This window comes from Megascapheus bottae, chromosome 30, assembly GCF_031878675.1.
Source record: "Megascapheus bottae isolate mThoBot1 chromosome 30, mThoBot2.hap1, whole genome shotgun sequence".
In the NCBI taxonomy this organism is placed as follows: domain Eukaryota; kingdom Metazoa; phylum Chordata; class Mammalia; order Rodentia; family Geomyidae; genus Megascapheus; species Megascapheus bottae.
This window is the reverse complement of record NC_143538.1, coordinates 4,743,595-4,757,629: the sequence shown is the minus strand read 5'-3', so window position 1 is coordinate 4,757,629 and position 14,035 is coordinate 4,743,595. Positions and strand designations below refer to the sequence as shown.

The window sequence follows — 14,035 nt, the reverse complement described above, 5'->3', positions numbered from 1 at the left end:
TGGGTAAGGGACTCTGGGGTTTCTGCTGTAATGCTAGGGATTTTGGGGAAAATACCATTCCTCTTTAGCCTAGGGGATGACAAAGCCACCTTTCTCTCGTGAACTTCTGCATCTCCTTGTACCAGGCAGGTGGTGGCAGCTCAGTAATTACAGGGTTTATTTTAGAAACATGTAATTGCTAGTACCTCAAGTTCTTTGTGCTGAATTGTTGTCTGTGTCTGTTATGGAGGGAGACTTGTCAAGGGCTCCCAGGGCATTAGGCAAATAAATAGAGGCCAGCAAACCTTTCTGTGCAGGTTAATTAGGCTTGCCCTCCTTCTGGCCCTTTGGTACTCCCTCCTCCTTTCCCTCTGTTTTCATTACCTCCTCTGACTCCTCTCTCCTCTTCTGTCCTTTTCTCCTTGTTCCTTCACCCTCCTTCCTTTCTCTCCATCATTCCTCCCTCCTTCCTTTCTTTATTCTTCCTTCCTTCCTCTCTCCTTTCCCTACCCCTCATTTCTCTCATTTACACCCCGAGCTGTGGCTTGGCCTCATGTAGAGTACATGAAGTGTAGGGGAGGGAGAAAACCTTCCCTCTTATCTTCTTTGGCCCTTCAGTTAGGATTTTATAAATTAGATGAACAAAAGACAGATTGACAGGAGAAAGTGTGCGCGCGCGCGCGTGTGTGTGTGTGTATATGTTTGTTTGTAGGTATATGCTTTTCTAAGGTATTGGACACACAGACACACACACACACACACAGACATACACACACACACACACACAAATGTTTTACTAATGCATTGGATCACATGGCAATGGAGGCTGAAAAAAATCCTTTACAAGTTGGAGACCCAGGGGAGTCAACAGTACAGCCAAAATGCCTGAACAACGGAGAGCTGATAATGCAGATTCCTGTCTGAAAAGGTCTGAGACCCAAACATATCCAAAAGCAGAAGCCAGTTCGGTAGCCAGTCAGAGAGCTTCTACCTTGATGTGTTTTTATCCATGCACAGCTTTGTGTTCAGCTCTCATACTATAATAGAACTTGAACACAGAAGGAAAGCCACTGTCAGCATGCACCATGCATGTCTGATCCTCCTTTAAGGATGTGACCTCTCTCCACACAGCCTGATCTATCCCCAGTCCTGGGGTCAGTGACGCCACTGGATTGTCACCAGGTATCTCATATCTCTGATTCATGAAATGCCTATTAAGACGTACCAATGCAAGAGAACCTTTACTTATGTTCAAGATTGTACCGTCAGGTTTTGTTGCTTTCTAGAACATGGTCCAGGGAGCCAAGGGCTAATTACAAACAGAGATGCAGGTTTCTGGACAGTGGCCAATGCAGCACCAGCATTCTAAAGTGGATATTCGGCTGTGGCTTGAGGACTCAAGTTTTGATCCCCCATAGGAAAAGTATGACTTAGTATAATGAGCCCGTGAGGATGACCAGAGGACACACTTGTCTGCCCTTTGTTGGAGAGCCTTATGAAGGGGACATAGCCATCCTGGTACTTTAAAGTTTTGTTTACACACAGGAATTGAGGGACCAAGCATTAACACATGCAGCAGTGATACTCACTATGTACTATGTAGAACACGTACTATACAACTTGCAGGCAGGGACAGGAAAGAAAGCTTGGGAAAGAATGGGGGAAGTGGTGATACTGTGGAGTGTCCTGAAAATCATTAGGCCTTTGTATCACGCCTCGTGCCTCCAGCCTGTAGTCTCATACTCAGCTCTGTCATTGTGCAAAGGGCTTCATGTTTAACTTTGTTTTTTTTTTTTGGCCAGTCCTGGGCTTGAGCGCAGGGCTTGAGCACTGTCCTTGGACTTTCTCAAGGCTAGCACTCTACCACTTGAGCCTCAGAACTACTTCTGACTTTTTGCTATGTATATGGGGTACTGAGGAATCAAACCAGGTCTTCATGCATGCTAGGCAAGCACTCTGCCACTAGGCCAAACTCCCAGCCCCCATGTTTAACTTTTTTTTTTTTTTTGCCAGTCATGGGCTTGAGCTCAGGGCCTGAGCACTGTCTCCTTGGACTTTCTCAAGGTTAGAGCTCTACCACTTGAGCCTCAGCACCATTTCTGGCTTTTTTTTTCTATGTATGTGGTACCGAGGAATCGAACCCGGGTCTTCGTGCATGCTAGGCAAGCACTCTACCACTAGGCCAAACTCCCGGCCCCCCCATGTTTAACTTTTTGAGAAAAGTACCAAATTGTTTGCCAAAGTGGCTGAAACATTTTATGTTTCCATCTGCAATGCATGAGGGCTATAATTTCCCACATATTTTGATTTAGAAATTCCATGTCCATTTGACTTAGAGTTAAACAGAAGAGATCCTTTCAAGGATTGGATGGTAACACTGGAGCCACAATTAGATTAGGTGTTTGGCTGTGTACCTTTGGTTTAATAACAGTCTCAGTAATTGGGAAGAATTGATTTAAGTCATTGAACTAATAGTTTAGTTGCCTAGGGAGTATATGGTAAATAATTAATGACAATTTATTGCAGGCTTTCTTGTACACATACTTTATACAAGCTTTTACTATTGTGGTCATCTAATTATTCAGGAAGTGAAAGGACCTTTCATTAAAGGCAGAGTAATGGTGGTTGTACACATTTGTGGAATCCAGATCCTGGAATATGAAGACCCTTGACTTATTTATGTCTTTTAAAAAGTGTGCTGGTACTAGGACTTGAACTCAGAGCCAGACTTCTATTTCTTAGATTTTTCACTCAAGGCTGGTGATCTACCACCTGGGCCAGAGTCCCACAGATTTCCTCTCCCCCTGGGTTGGCTTTGAATTGTGGTCCTCAGATCTCAGCCTCTTGAGTTGTTAGGATTACAGGTGTAAGCTCCCAGTGCCCAGCTTTTATTTATCTTTGTTGTTGTTGATGATGTTGATCCTTGGATTTGCACCCAGGGTCTTGGCAGTGTCCCTGAGATTTTGTGTTCAAGGCTACCACTCCACCATATGACTCTACTTCTATCCCTTTTGGCAGTTAATTGGAGATAAGAGTCTTATGAACTTTCCTGCCTAGGCTGGCTTTGAATTAGGATCTTCAGATCTCAACCTCTTGAGTAGCTGCAGTTACAAGTGTGAGCCACCGGTGCCTGGCTCTTATTTATGATTTTAATGATGTGGTATACAGTGATGGATGGAAACACTTGTGTCAACCCAAACTGTTGAAGAGACTGGAATAAAATAATTTCTGCTTCTTTCCAGATCGTTCACAGAACGCTGGCAGCCATGTTAGGGGTGCTCGCAGCATTGGCAGCTCTGGCTGTGGTTGGTGATGTAAGTCAGTACTCTGAGTCACTGCTCACCTCCTGGCGGCATGACCCACGGAGGAGCACTCCAGGGTTTAGGCCTCATTTGCTCTGTTTAAATCTATTGTATGCTATTCCCATGTTTCCCCCTAGCAGCCATGCTAAAGGTATGAACTCACAAACTATGTCTTGAAGCTTAGCAAACACAAGCCGTCATGTTGACTGAAGATTCCTTGTAGTCATGCATGTGGTGAAAGCTGAGAGCAGGATCTGGTGTGGCGAAGCTTTGGGACCCAGAGTAGGAGATCTGGGGCAGACATGGAGGGGGTGGGAGACCCCCTGGGGCTGGGTCTGTGTCCTGCTGCAATCAGGGGCTGCTGGAGACCCCAGCAGGGGGTGACACTGTCCTGTCAGGACCTGAGCATGCTCCATCCAGCAGGAGTAGGAAATAAAGAGGCTGAGTGCCCACTGGAGATGGAGGCTTAGTAGTCTGAAGGACAGTGCTGGAACTGTGCTAAGGGCATCCCCAGAGCCAGCAAACCACAGACTGGTTTTGAAAGCAACTGTATGAAACTCGATGGGTTGTTCTAGAGTATACACAATCAACCCAAGAACAAAGACTAGTTTAAAACTTATGGAAGAGAATAGTAGGAGGTAGAGGTGATTGAAGAACATTGCACACACACACACACACACACACACACACACACACACCTAAAAGACTTGAATTTTTTGATGACTAGATTCGGAATAAATAAAGGTAAAATGTCCTATAATTTAAACACTTAGACATAAAAATAAACAGTTAAGGAATAAGACGGTAGAATCTGTGTTGTGTGGAAAACCACTCTGTGTGTCGTGGCTGGCGCATGCCCATACACATTTTCCTAGAGTCCCCAGGGCTCCAGGTTTTAAAATGATTATTTGAATGAGTAGATTTGATATGACAGATTCACTGGGTTAGCAAGGATGTAAGTCAACTTCAAAGGCAAGTGGTTGGTGTGACTCTGCCTTGGGCCCAATGAGTGGGGTTTGAGGTCAGAGGCTGCCCAGGTTGAGAGCTTATCCCTGAGAAGGTGATGCTCAGGATGAACTGGCAAATTTGTGCTTGGATTGCAGAGGCCCAGCTTGACCCACGTGGTGGAGTGGATTGACTTTGAGACTCTGGCTCTGCTGTTTGGCATGGTAATTACAGTCTTGCCTAGCGGGAGATGACTTCAAGCCTGGTGAAACCTGGTCCTTCACTTTGCTGCTACTGCTGATCCTATCATTACATGAAAAATGCTCCTCATTTTATCTCTTGACAAAATTAGGGCTTGATTGAGAAGTGTTAATACAGGTCCAGATAATTGTTTTCTGAGGAGTAAAAGGACTAGTGGCTTTGGTTTGTCAGCTGGAGAATTCCATCTTTAGGCTGTCAAACAAGGGAACAAGCTTACCATTTTGAAGAGTAAGATTTTTAAAAGTTAGCAACCTTAAAATAAAACGGCACATCCCAAATAGATGAACCAGATACAAATTTCAACGATTAGATTGGAAAAGTGTTTTTAATTCTGTCAGCTGAAAACTAGCCACTACGCAGGTGACTGAGATCTGAGGATCAAAGTTCAAAGCCAGCCTAGGCATGAAATACTCACTCACCTCCAGTTAACTACCAAAAAAGTAAAAAATGGAGCTGTGATTCAAGTGGGAGAGCATTAGCCTGGAGCTAAACTGCTCAGAGACAGCATCTAAACCCTGAGTTCAAGCCTGAGGCTTGGCATTCACACACGTGAATTCACACAACAACACAAAAAAGACTCCTAGGTAATATTTTGAGTGTTCATTAATTCATCGTATTGTCATGTGACCCTCCATGCTGTGAAGAATGTCATTAAACCAACAGTACAAAAGAAACTTAAAATCCCAAGTGGATTAGAATGGGGAATGAGTCATGAAAGGCTTCAAACAGAATTAGTGGAGTTTGGATCACAGTGGGAAAAGATCATGCATTCTTGAGCAGACACCAGACAGCCAAGTGGTCTGACCCAGGACTTGAGCCTCACTCTGCGTAGAGCAGTTTATTATCACACCTTCTCATCTCCCTTCCTCTCTTGAGCCAGCAGATAGGATATAGAGCCCTGCTATTGTAGGCTTCAGAATTGCTCTGCTGCCCTCTGTGGGCGAAAGGAGGAAATGATACTCTGAACCTGACTTCCCAGAAGGAAGTACATTCTCTGTGTTTGGGGCTGAGAAAGGCATAGGGCTTGTGGACCTAAGTGGAAGAAGGGCAGCATCTCAAATGTCTATAAGGTTGATAATGAGTTTTTCATTGCTAGACCTGCCATAGCCAAGTACCACAGGGCTTGAACAGCACAAGGTTATTTCTCATAGGTGAGGAGGCAGGAGGTTGGAGATGAAGGGGTCCGCAGGTTGGTTCTTGTCTTGTGGATGGTGTCTTCTCCGTGATGACCTCACATGTTCTTCCTTCTCTGGTGTTGTTGTTTTAATCCCCTCATCCTGGAAGGACTCTTGTCATATATATTGCATTTGGGTTCATGCTTATGATTCAACTGCCAAATGTAGAAGATAATATATAAAAGAAAGAAATCTCACTAGACTTGAGTTCCATTCACAAGATATTTCATTGTACATACCACAAATATTTCCCAAATCTTAAAAATAAAAAATATGATTTCTTCCCATTGAAAGCATTTTAGAATATGGGATACTTAACTGTATAATCATAACTATTTGATGAGTTGCAAGTTAGGAAAATTGCTGGCTAATATACCAAATGTGTTACTAGACAGTTCAGAGCAATTAACCCTAATCCTTGCATCTGGCACGTGGAAAATTCAGTCAAGATGTGAACATGGCAAAGGTGGTAGCAAAATTTATTAGAAAAGAAAAGACATGCCACAGGAAGACAACACTTTAGTCCATTTCTGCTATCTTGTGCCACCTTTTCCATTTCTGAGCTTGGCTTTAAGTATTTGGGCAGGATTGGATAGCGTTTTGGTTGGTGGACTTATCAATTTCCCTAGACATCTTTAAGCCTTATTGGCTTCAATTTCCTTTCTGACTATTCTAAGTCTCATCATAATAAAACACCTTCTGAGAGTTTCAGGGTGAGTACCATATTATACCAGTATTAATAATAATTGTGTAGTAAAACATGACTGTTACACAAAGTGGGATTAAGAGCATGATTATTCTTAGTTTAGATTGTTAGGTTTAGTTAAATTTTGGTCTAAAGAAAATTTTTTTGTTTTGCTTTTCTGAACTTTTAAGATTTCAGAATTCTGCATAACTAGTTATTATAAGGCAAGCTTTACAACTTTCTTTGGCCTTAAAATTTATAACCTTTGATTAGAAAGTTTTCTAGGTCTCTTTTTTCATAATTAATTCAAAATATACTTCCAGCATCTGTCCCACTATGTCTAATTAGTTTTCAGTTTGGGAAGTTTTTCTGTAATTATTTCTCTGATGATGGCTTGGAAATTGTGGGGTTTCTTAGTATCTCTTAGTGTTTCTATTGTTGAGCAATTTTATTGTTGTCTTTGTGAGAGTATTTTTAGTTACAAATAAGCAATCTGCTTGATTTATTAGAATGATAATGGACTTACTAAAGGATGCCAAGGGAGGATGGGTAGACTCTGGAAGAAGAGGCAGATGGCTGCTACATGGCCTCAGTGAATAGGGCTCAGCAACTTAGCCTTAATTCTTAAAAGAAGATGAGATGTACAGACAACCCCCAAATGTAGACTTCCTAATGTATTTACTAACCATTCTAATATCTAGTAAGTGATGTCTCTTAGTATCCAAGAGGAATTGGTCCCAGACAATCCTAAGGATCCAAATCCCTCAGGTATTCAAGTGATTTATGTAAAATGGCATAGTATTTCCACCTGATATCAGTTTTTCTGTATGCTGTAAGTACAGATGTAGGCTGTATGTTATAGATGACTTACAATATCAAATAGCATATGTGATGTAAATAATTTTTTGTCACTCCTGGGCCTTGAAATCAGGGCCTGGGCACTTTCCTTGGGCTTTCTGAAGCCTAGCACTCTATCACTTGAGGCACAGCACCACTTCCGGCTTTTTCTGTGTATGTGGTACTGAGGAATTGAACCCAAGGCTTCGTGCATGCTAGGCAAGCACTCCACTAGGCCATGTTCCTGGCCTGTAAATACTTTTTGCACTGTTTTAGGGACAAGAAAAAAAACCCTTTACATGTTAAGTTCAGATGACATTTAAAAATATTTTAAATTCCACTCAGTTGAATTATGAGATACTGAACCTATGGATTCAGAAGGCTGACTGCAAAATTCATTTTAATTAAATAATTTGTCTGTCCATAGTTCCAAACTTGCATTCACCTATATGTACATCTATCCATGTACCCACACCCATCCATGCATATGTTCATGCATCCATACATTCATCTAACCATACATCCACACATGCATTCATACATGCACCCACTGGTACATTCATGCATGCACCCACATATTCATCCATGAATGCATCCCTCTGTGCATTCATGAATGGATCTCTATATACATTCATGCATGCATCTGCTGGTGCATCTACCCATTCATTCATGCATGCATCCATGGACACAGCCACGCCAAGAGCAGAGAAAGGAGGTTTATTGTATGGCATTCATGGTAAGACATCACTTTACTACATCTTCAGCTTTGTCTTAGGTTAAATATGCTGAATTGGAAGAAGGGGGTGTGAAGTTACTCATAGTTGAGACAATCCTGAGTCACAAGGATGACCAAGGGGGAGTCAGGGGTGTTAGGATGTGAGGTAACATGACAAAGAAATGGGAGCCTCAGTCTTGTATTGCAAGAATATGATAAACCTGAATGAACAAACAACTTCCCTCCTTGTGCCTCTAGAAAGAAATGAGTACCTTGACTTCGGCTTTATGACACTCTGGGCAGACACTGTGAAGCCACCACAGCTCTTTTAAGAACCAAAACATCACAACTAGATGCTATGAGATCCTCATAGCATCTCATAGGCTGAGAGCATTGCCTAGTGGTAGAGTGCTTGCCTAGCATGCACAAGGACCCAGGTTCGATTCCTCAGGACCACATACATAGAATAAACTGGAAGTGGTGCTGTGCCTCAAGTGGTAGAGCTCTGGCCTTGAGAAAGCCCAAGGACGGAGTTCAGACCCTGAGTTCAAGCCCCAGGACTGGCAAAAAAACATCATAAGAGTGCTGGAGGTGTAACTCACTGTAGAGCATATGGTTCACATGCAAAAGCCCTGTTTCAATCCTCGGCATCACAAATACAAAAGAAAAATTTAGTCACAGTAAAAAAAGAAGAAGCAAGCATGACTAGAGCTAGATATAATGAGGGATATATATCCATCTCTATCTGTAGATAGATTGATATAGATAGGTGATAGATCTGTAGCTGTATCTGTCTATAGATCTATCTATAGTATGGATCTATCTATCTACCCATATGTTTAAATAGATGGATGTTGATTTCCCGAGAAGGTGCACTGGTTACCAGCCTCCAGGGAGACAATACACTGACTAAGCTGTGTAACAGCATTTTCTCCCAGGGACAGCAATCTGCCGATGTCAACTCACCCATTTCAGAGTTTGCAGATGGCATGGTCACCAAGAAAGATTCCGTTCAGGTTGAAGGACCCTTTGCTGGATGTAGCAAGATCAGCTTTTGGTGGGCATGGATCTTCCAATACCATCGATCTGTCCTAACCCTAAGTCCCCCAATACTAGGATTGGTGGGTAGGGGTTGCCTATGGCAGTCGGAACCCAACTGCACCAATACAGGACAATGCTCTGCATTGTACCCAACCCGTTACTCTCCACCAGGAAGTAGTGAGATTGCCCAAGTGCCATATGACATGCGTAGTTAAGTAGAGCAAAGGAAACATTATATAGATCATGGAATCTGAAACACAGAAAGATATTCCCACGTAAGACATCAAATTCCTGGCTGCAACTGTTCATTTTCTCTTCATAAGGAAGTATTGCAGCCTCCATGCCCATTCTAACACAGCTAAGCAATGCCAAGAGACTGCACAATTTTGATTATCTTTCCCAGCAAGATTAAGAAGTAGAAAAGAACAAAAACCATGTATGGTCGTTTGCACCTGTAATCCCAGCTACTTGGGGGGCAGAGACTGGGAACATTATAATCGAAGGCCAACCTGGCCGACAAGTTAACAAGACTCCATCTCAATCATTAAGTTGGGTGTGATAGCATACACTTATCATACCAGATAAGTGAGACAATAAGAGGATCGTGGTCTCAGGCCAGTCCAGGAAAACCTCTGAAAAGTAAAGTTAAAAAAAAGTATTAGAAAAGGATTGGTTGAAGGGAATATGGCTCAGTGATAGAATGCTTGCTTAGTATGCATGAAGCCCTAACCCATACTGGGGAAATGTCAGAAGTGAAGCTGTGGCTCAAGTGGTAGGGTGCTAGCCTTGAGTGAAAAAGCTCAGGGATAGTGCCCTGTCCCTGAGTTCACATCTCATGACAGGCCCCCCCAAAAATGCCCAGAGCAAAAAGGACTGAAGGTGTAGGCCAGAAAGAGAGCATCTAACTAGCAACCATAAGGTCCTGAGTTCAAATCCACCACCAAAAAATATAGTACCACCTAAATATAAATAAAAGCACAAAGGACATTTCAAAACAGCCATGTGTCCACCCCTACCTATCCAGTCTCAATATTTACTATATTTTCTGTGATTGTCTAAGAAAATGAATAATAATGGAGAATCTTACTTTTTTCATATATTTTTATTGTAATTAATAGAAGGGTTATATTCACCAGATAGAAGGTGCATTACTTCACAGACATTGATACCCTTTCTCATGTCTTGGTCCCCATGTCCCTCTCCCCACCCCCTCCCTGAATCTTACTTTTTTTATTGTTGTTTTGGGCTTGAACTCAGAGCCTGGGTGCTGTCCGTGAGCTATTTTGCTTAAGACTAGCACTCTACCACTTCCACTACAGCTCCTCTTCCAGCAATTTGGTGCTTAGTTGACAATAAACATTTCATAGACTTTCCTGGCTGGACTGGGTTAGGGATAAAAAGGGAGCAACCTGCCTGCCTTCTACTGACTTGCCAGATTTGGGTCCGATGGCCCACCCCTCTGGCACAAGTAAACTTTGCCTTGCTGAGTTATTTTCAGTTGGTCTCCTTATTCCTACAAGACACCCCAACATCCTGAGCCAGGTAAAACAGGTGTTTAAGGGTATAGACACCTAATAATACCCTAGGATATTAGAATAAAGGCCAGGTAACAGCTAGGGTGACAAAGGAACCATGACACCCAAAATGACTTGTGAAGGTTCACTGAAATGGTAAGAAAGCCCCGTCTCCTTTTAACTGAAGCCCTGCCTAGCAGCAGGCTTGCCAGAGGATGGTGAGATTGGACAAGATGTGCTGTGAACTGGGACCATATGTGCACATGGTGATGAGGAAGTGGGAATTTCAGCAGCCGCTGAATCCTTTGCAGGGGTCTTGTGTGAGGAAGGGGCTCAGGTAAGGGGAATTGGGGAAGGTGACCCTACACCTTTAAGGATGGGGCCAACCGAACACGGAATCCGGGTAGCCAGGCAACAACATTCCAGATGAACAGGAGCCAGCTCACTTGGCTAGCAATCCTGAAGAAAGGGGATGTTCTCCTGCTGCTTGCCAAGATCCCACTACTCAGGTCTCAGGAAATCCCGCAGTGGTCGCTGGGTCAGTGCTCACCCCCGACTCCAGCACCTCAGGGAGTTTTTCCATAGGAATACAAATGGCACGAATGTTGTGCCAGAGCAAGTACTCTACCCAGGTAATTTATCTCACTGCCATCCCAGTAAACCCTAGAACCCTCAGGAACTTGTAGGTTGCCAGTTAATAGTGGTAATTCTGTGACTTTTTCACTTCACTTGATCATATTGAGTCAATGTAAAGTGGGCTACTATCTCCATCTCTGAACAACCTCTCCTTGATCCCACCTCAGGAGGAAAAGGTGTCAGTCCCAATCCAGGACAAACCCCATACAGTGACCACTCTGGAGCCAGGGGTGTTGGAGAAGATGGTAAACCTCCTGGTACCTCTCCACCAGAAGCAGAATCCCTTCTTTGTGCCAGCCTTCCTGTGTACTTACAGAAGGCTTACCAGAACAGGGCAAGTATTGGACCTTCTGTTTAACAGGTACATGTCACATCCAAACCGAAGTGATGTCACCACCAATCCTCCTAAACCTAGAATATACTGTATCCTGTGGGTTTCAATTTGATCTTCTCAAACAAAAGTGGGATGAAACCCAACCTTGTTCCTTTGAAGTGGGCTGCTCAGGACCATGGGTCACTTGGAGGGGACATTTTACTTCCTTAGAAACAGGTCTCTGACTAAGGGATTGTGTATTTGAAGTCCCCTGATACATTTTCCCTAAGTTAGCAAGGTTCCCCAATCTCCAAGGCCCCTGAAGAACTGGAGCCAAAGAAAGGGCTATAGAGTAGAGGTGGACTGAGGGCTGTATGTGTACTGATTCATCAGGGAAGTACATGAAGCATGTACTTTGGAGAGGCACATTCCAACCTTAGTGTAACACTCAAGAAACTGTGCAGATAAATATCTCCGTTCCCATCCTGGATTTAGTCAACCCACCTAACTAACCTGATAGGTCAGATAAACAGGACAATGAAAACATGACTTCCTCCTCTCTTCTCATAGATATGCACATTTCCAACCTAACTGTGAGGAGGATGAACAAGTAAAGAAGTGAGTGGAATTTGGGCCAGAGGGAAGGGCTCTCCTTGAAGCATGGGCTAAATAATATTAGGGCTTGGGATACTAGGTAACAAACTCTGGTTGGCGTATTACTTGTGATGGAGACTGAAGCTTCATCTAAAGGCATGGACAAACTATGAGTGAAGTGTCCTGGTCTCCCAGATAGCAGAGGGGAGATGTGGGCTGAAAACCCCATGGAGAAATATTCCTACAGGGCTGGAAGTTTGGCCTAGTGGTAGAGTGCTTGCCTAGCATGCACCAAGACCCGGGTTCGATTCCTCGGTACCACATACATAGAAAAAAGCTGGAAGTGGTGCTGAGGCTCAAGTGGTAGAGCTCTAACCTTGAGAAAGTCCAAGGACAGGGCTCAGGCCCTGAGCTCAAGCCCAGGACTGGCAAAAAAAAAGAAAGAAATATTCCTACAGTATCAAATCCTAGCAGAGCTTCCAATGGGTGCCACAGGAGAACTGTAGGGAGCCTTCTCACTTGAGTCTCCTTCCTCTTCCCAACATGCAACATGGGCAACATGCCCAACATGGGCAGTCTCTGCATGGGATCTCTCTCAACCAGGGGCTGCGGAGGGTCTCAGTAAGGAGAGAGTAGGCTGTCACTCTGCTTTCTATCCAACTGCACACAGCACCCTGTGTTCCATGATTGCCATGTGGCTGGACCAATACCCTGAGGATTTCTGCCAGTCCAAGGACCTGACCAACCTGAATAAGCTGATGGCCTATGCACTGCTCCACATGCCCTCAGACCGCCAGGTCTGAGGACACCTCCTCCTCACCCAGCTGCAAGACCAGGAGACCAAAGAGACAGTCACTAAGACGGAGGATTCCTTAGGTAAGTGCAGGGGAACATGGGAGTAGGGATGGTGCCCCATGGGATGAGAATCCCAGGCTGGTGATTGGCCAGTAACTACTAGTAAAAGCCAGTCAAGGAAGATGTCCTGGGTATTCTATATCAGACAGCATCTACTCTCTGAATGGTGACTCTCAGGCTCAGGCACTCATTATCAACACCTACACTCTCCTTGAAGGTTTAGATCAACCTTGGCTTCTACAGTTCCCTCCATTAACAGTGCATCTCATTCCATCCTTAGATCTGGGACCACACACAACACTTGCTCCTGAGATCAGGGCATAGGATGTGTCTGTGATGGCAGCAGATGCAGTACTGGAATCAGTGGCTTCTCCAGCTGCAGAAGAAGATCTGGTGCCTCCACACTTATTGGAAGTGCAGTATGTGTCCTCGGTGTAAGGAACATAACACCTTCTATCTCCCGTAGGCCTCCAGCTGGTTCTGGTCACCCACCAGGAATGCAAAACATCCAATTATAATGGATGGGTTGCTATTGGCAGTCGATATTTACCTGGAGCTGCCTACACTATGTCAAATCAACCCATCTCACTCATAAAGTGTAGAACATATCCACAGTGCATCTCCTGCACATTTGTTTTCTGTGGAGTTTAAGCCACGGGTGGACCTCCCACTGTCCACCTGACAGCAGCTTCCTTCCCATTCTTCCCTTCCCCAGGGGAAAATAATCTGGTTCTTTTCAGTCTTGTTACATTATTTTAACTGTTGATATAATAAAATTTCACGTTTCATTCTAAGATGTGCAATTTTTGAGTGCTAAATCGACTATCCATTTCCTACAACAGCATCTGTTGTCAAACTAGTACCTAAATCTCCTTGCAGAGCAACTGAGACCTGAGTAGAATAAAACATACTGACCTGGTAGGTCTGAGAGAGAAGCTGCTGGACTTAGAAGTGTCAGTAAATGCCTGAAGAGTGGCAAGGAATCCAACAATAGCAGGATGCTGTCCTGTGCTGAGATGGGATCTCTGATGTTTAGGGACACAAAGAGTACCATAGCACAAGCCAGACGGCCTGGAATAGTGGCCCACTTGAGCCTGGCTCTCTTCATCTATCAACTGGGACAACTTCCCCCATCAGGGAAGCAAACAAGCTATAGAGTCCTTGCCAGCAGTGATAGTCTGTC

The 14,035-nt window shown here is 43.9% G+C and overlaps 1 protein-coding gene across 1 annotated transcript in view; it reads left to right on the top strand.

Moving 5' to 3' along the window:
- LOC150044173 (ral guanine nucleotide dissociation stimulator-like) overlaps positions 1–13,276 on the top strand; it is a 36,213-nt gene extending 22,937 nt beyond the window's left edge. The window contains exons 3-6 of the mRNA XM_090321319.1: positions 11,258–11,451; positions 11,974–12,021; positions 12,668–12,873; positions 13,133–13,276. Coding sequence (XP_090177445.1) covers positions 11,258–11,451; positions 11,974–12,021; positions 12,668–12,800 — 375 coding nt within the window. The 3' untranslated portion in view covers positions 12,801–12,873; positions 13,133–13,276. The remainder of the gene's footprint in view (positions 1–11,257; positions 11,452–11,973; positions 12,022–12,667; positions 12,874–13,132) is intronic.
- The last annotated feature ends 759 nt before the right edge of the window (positions 13,277–14,035 follow it).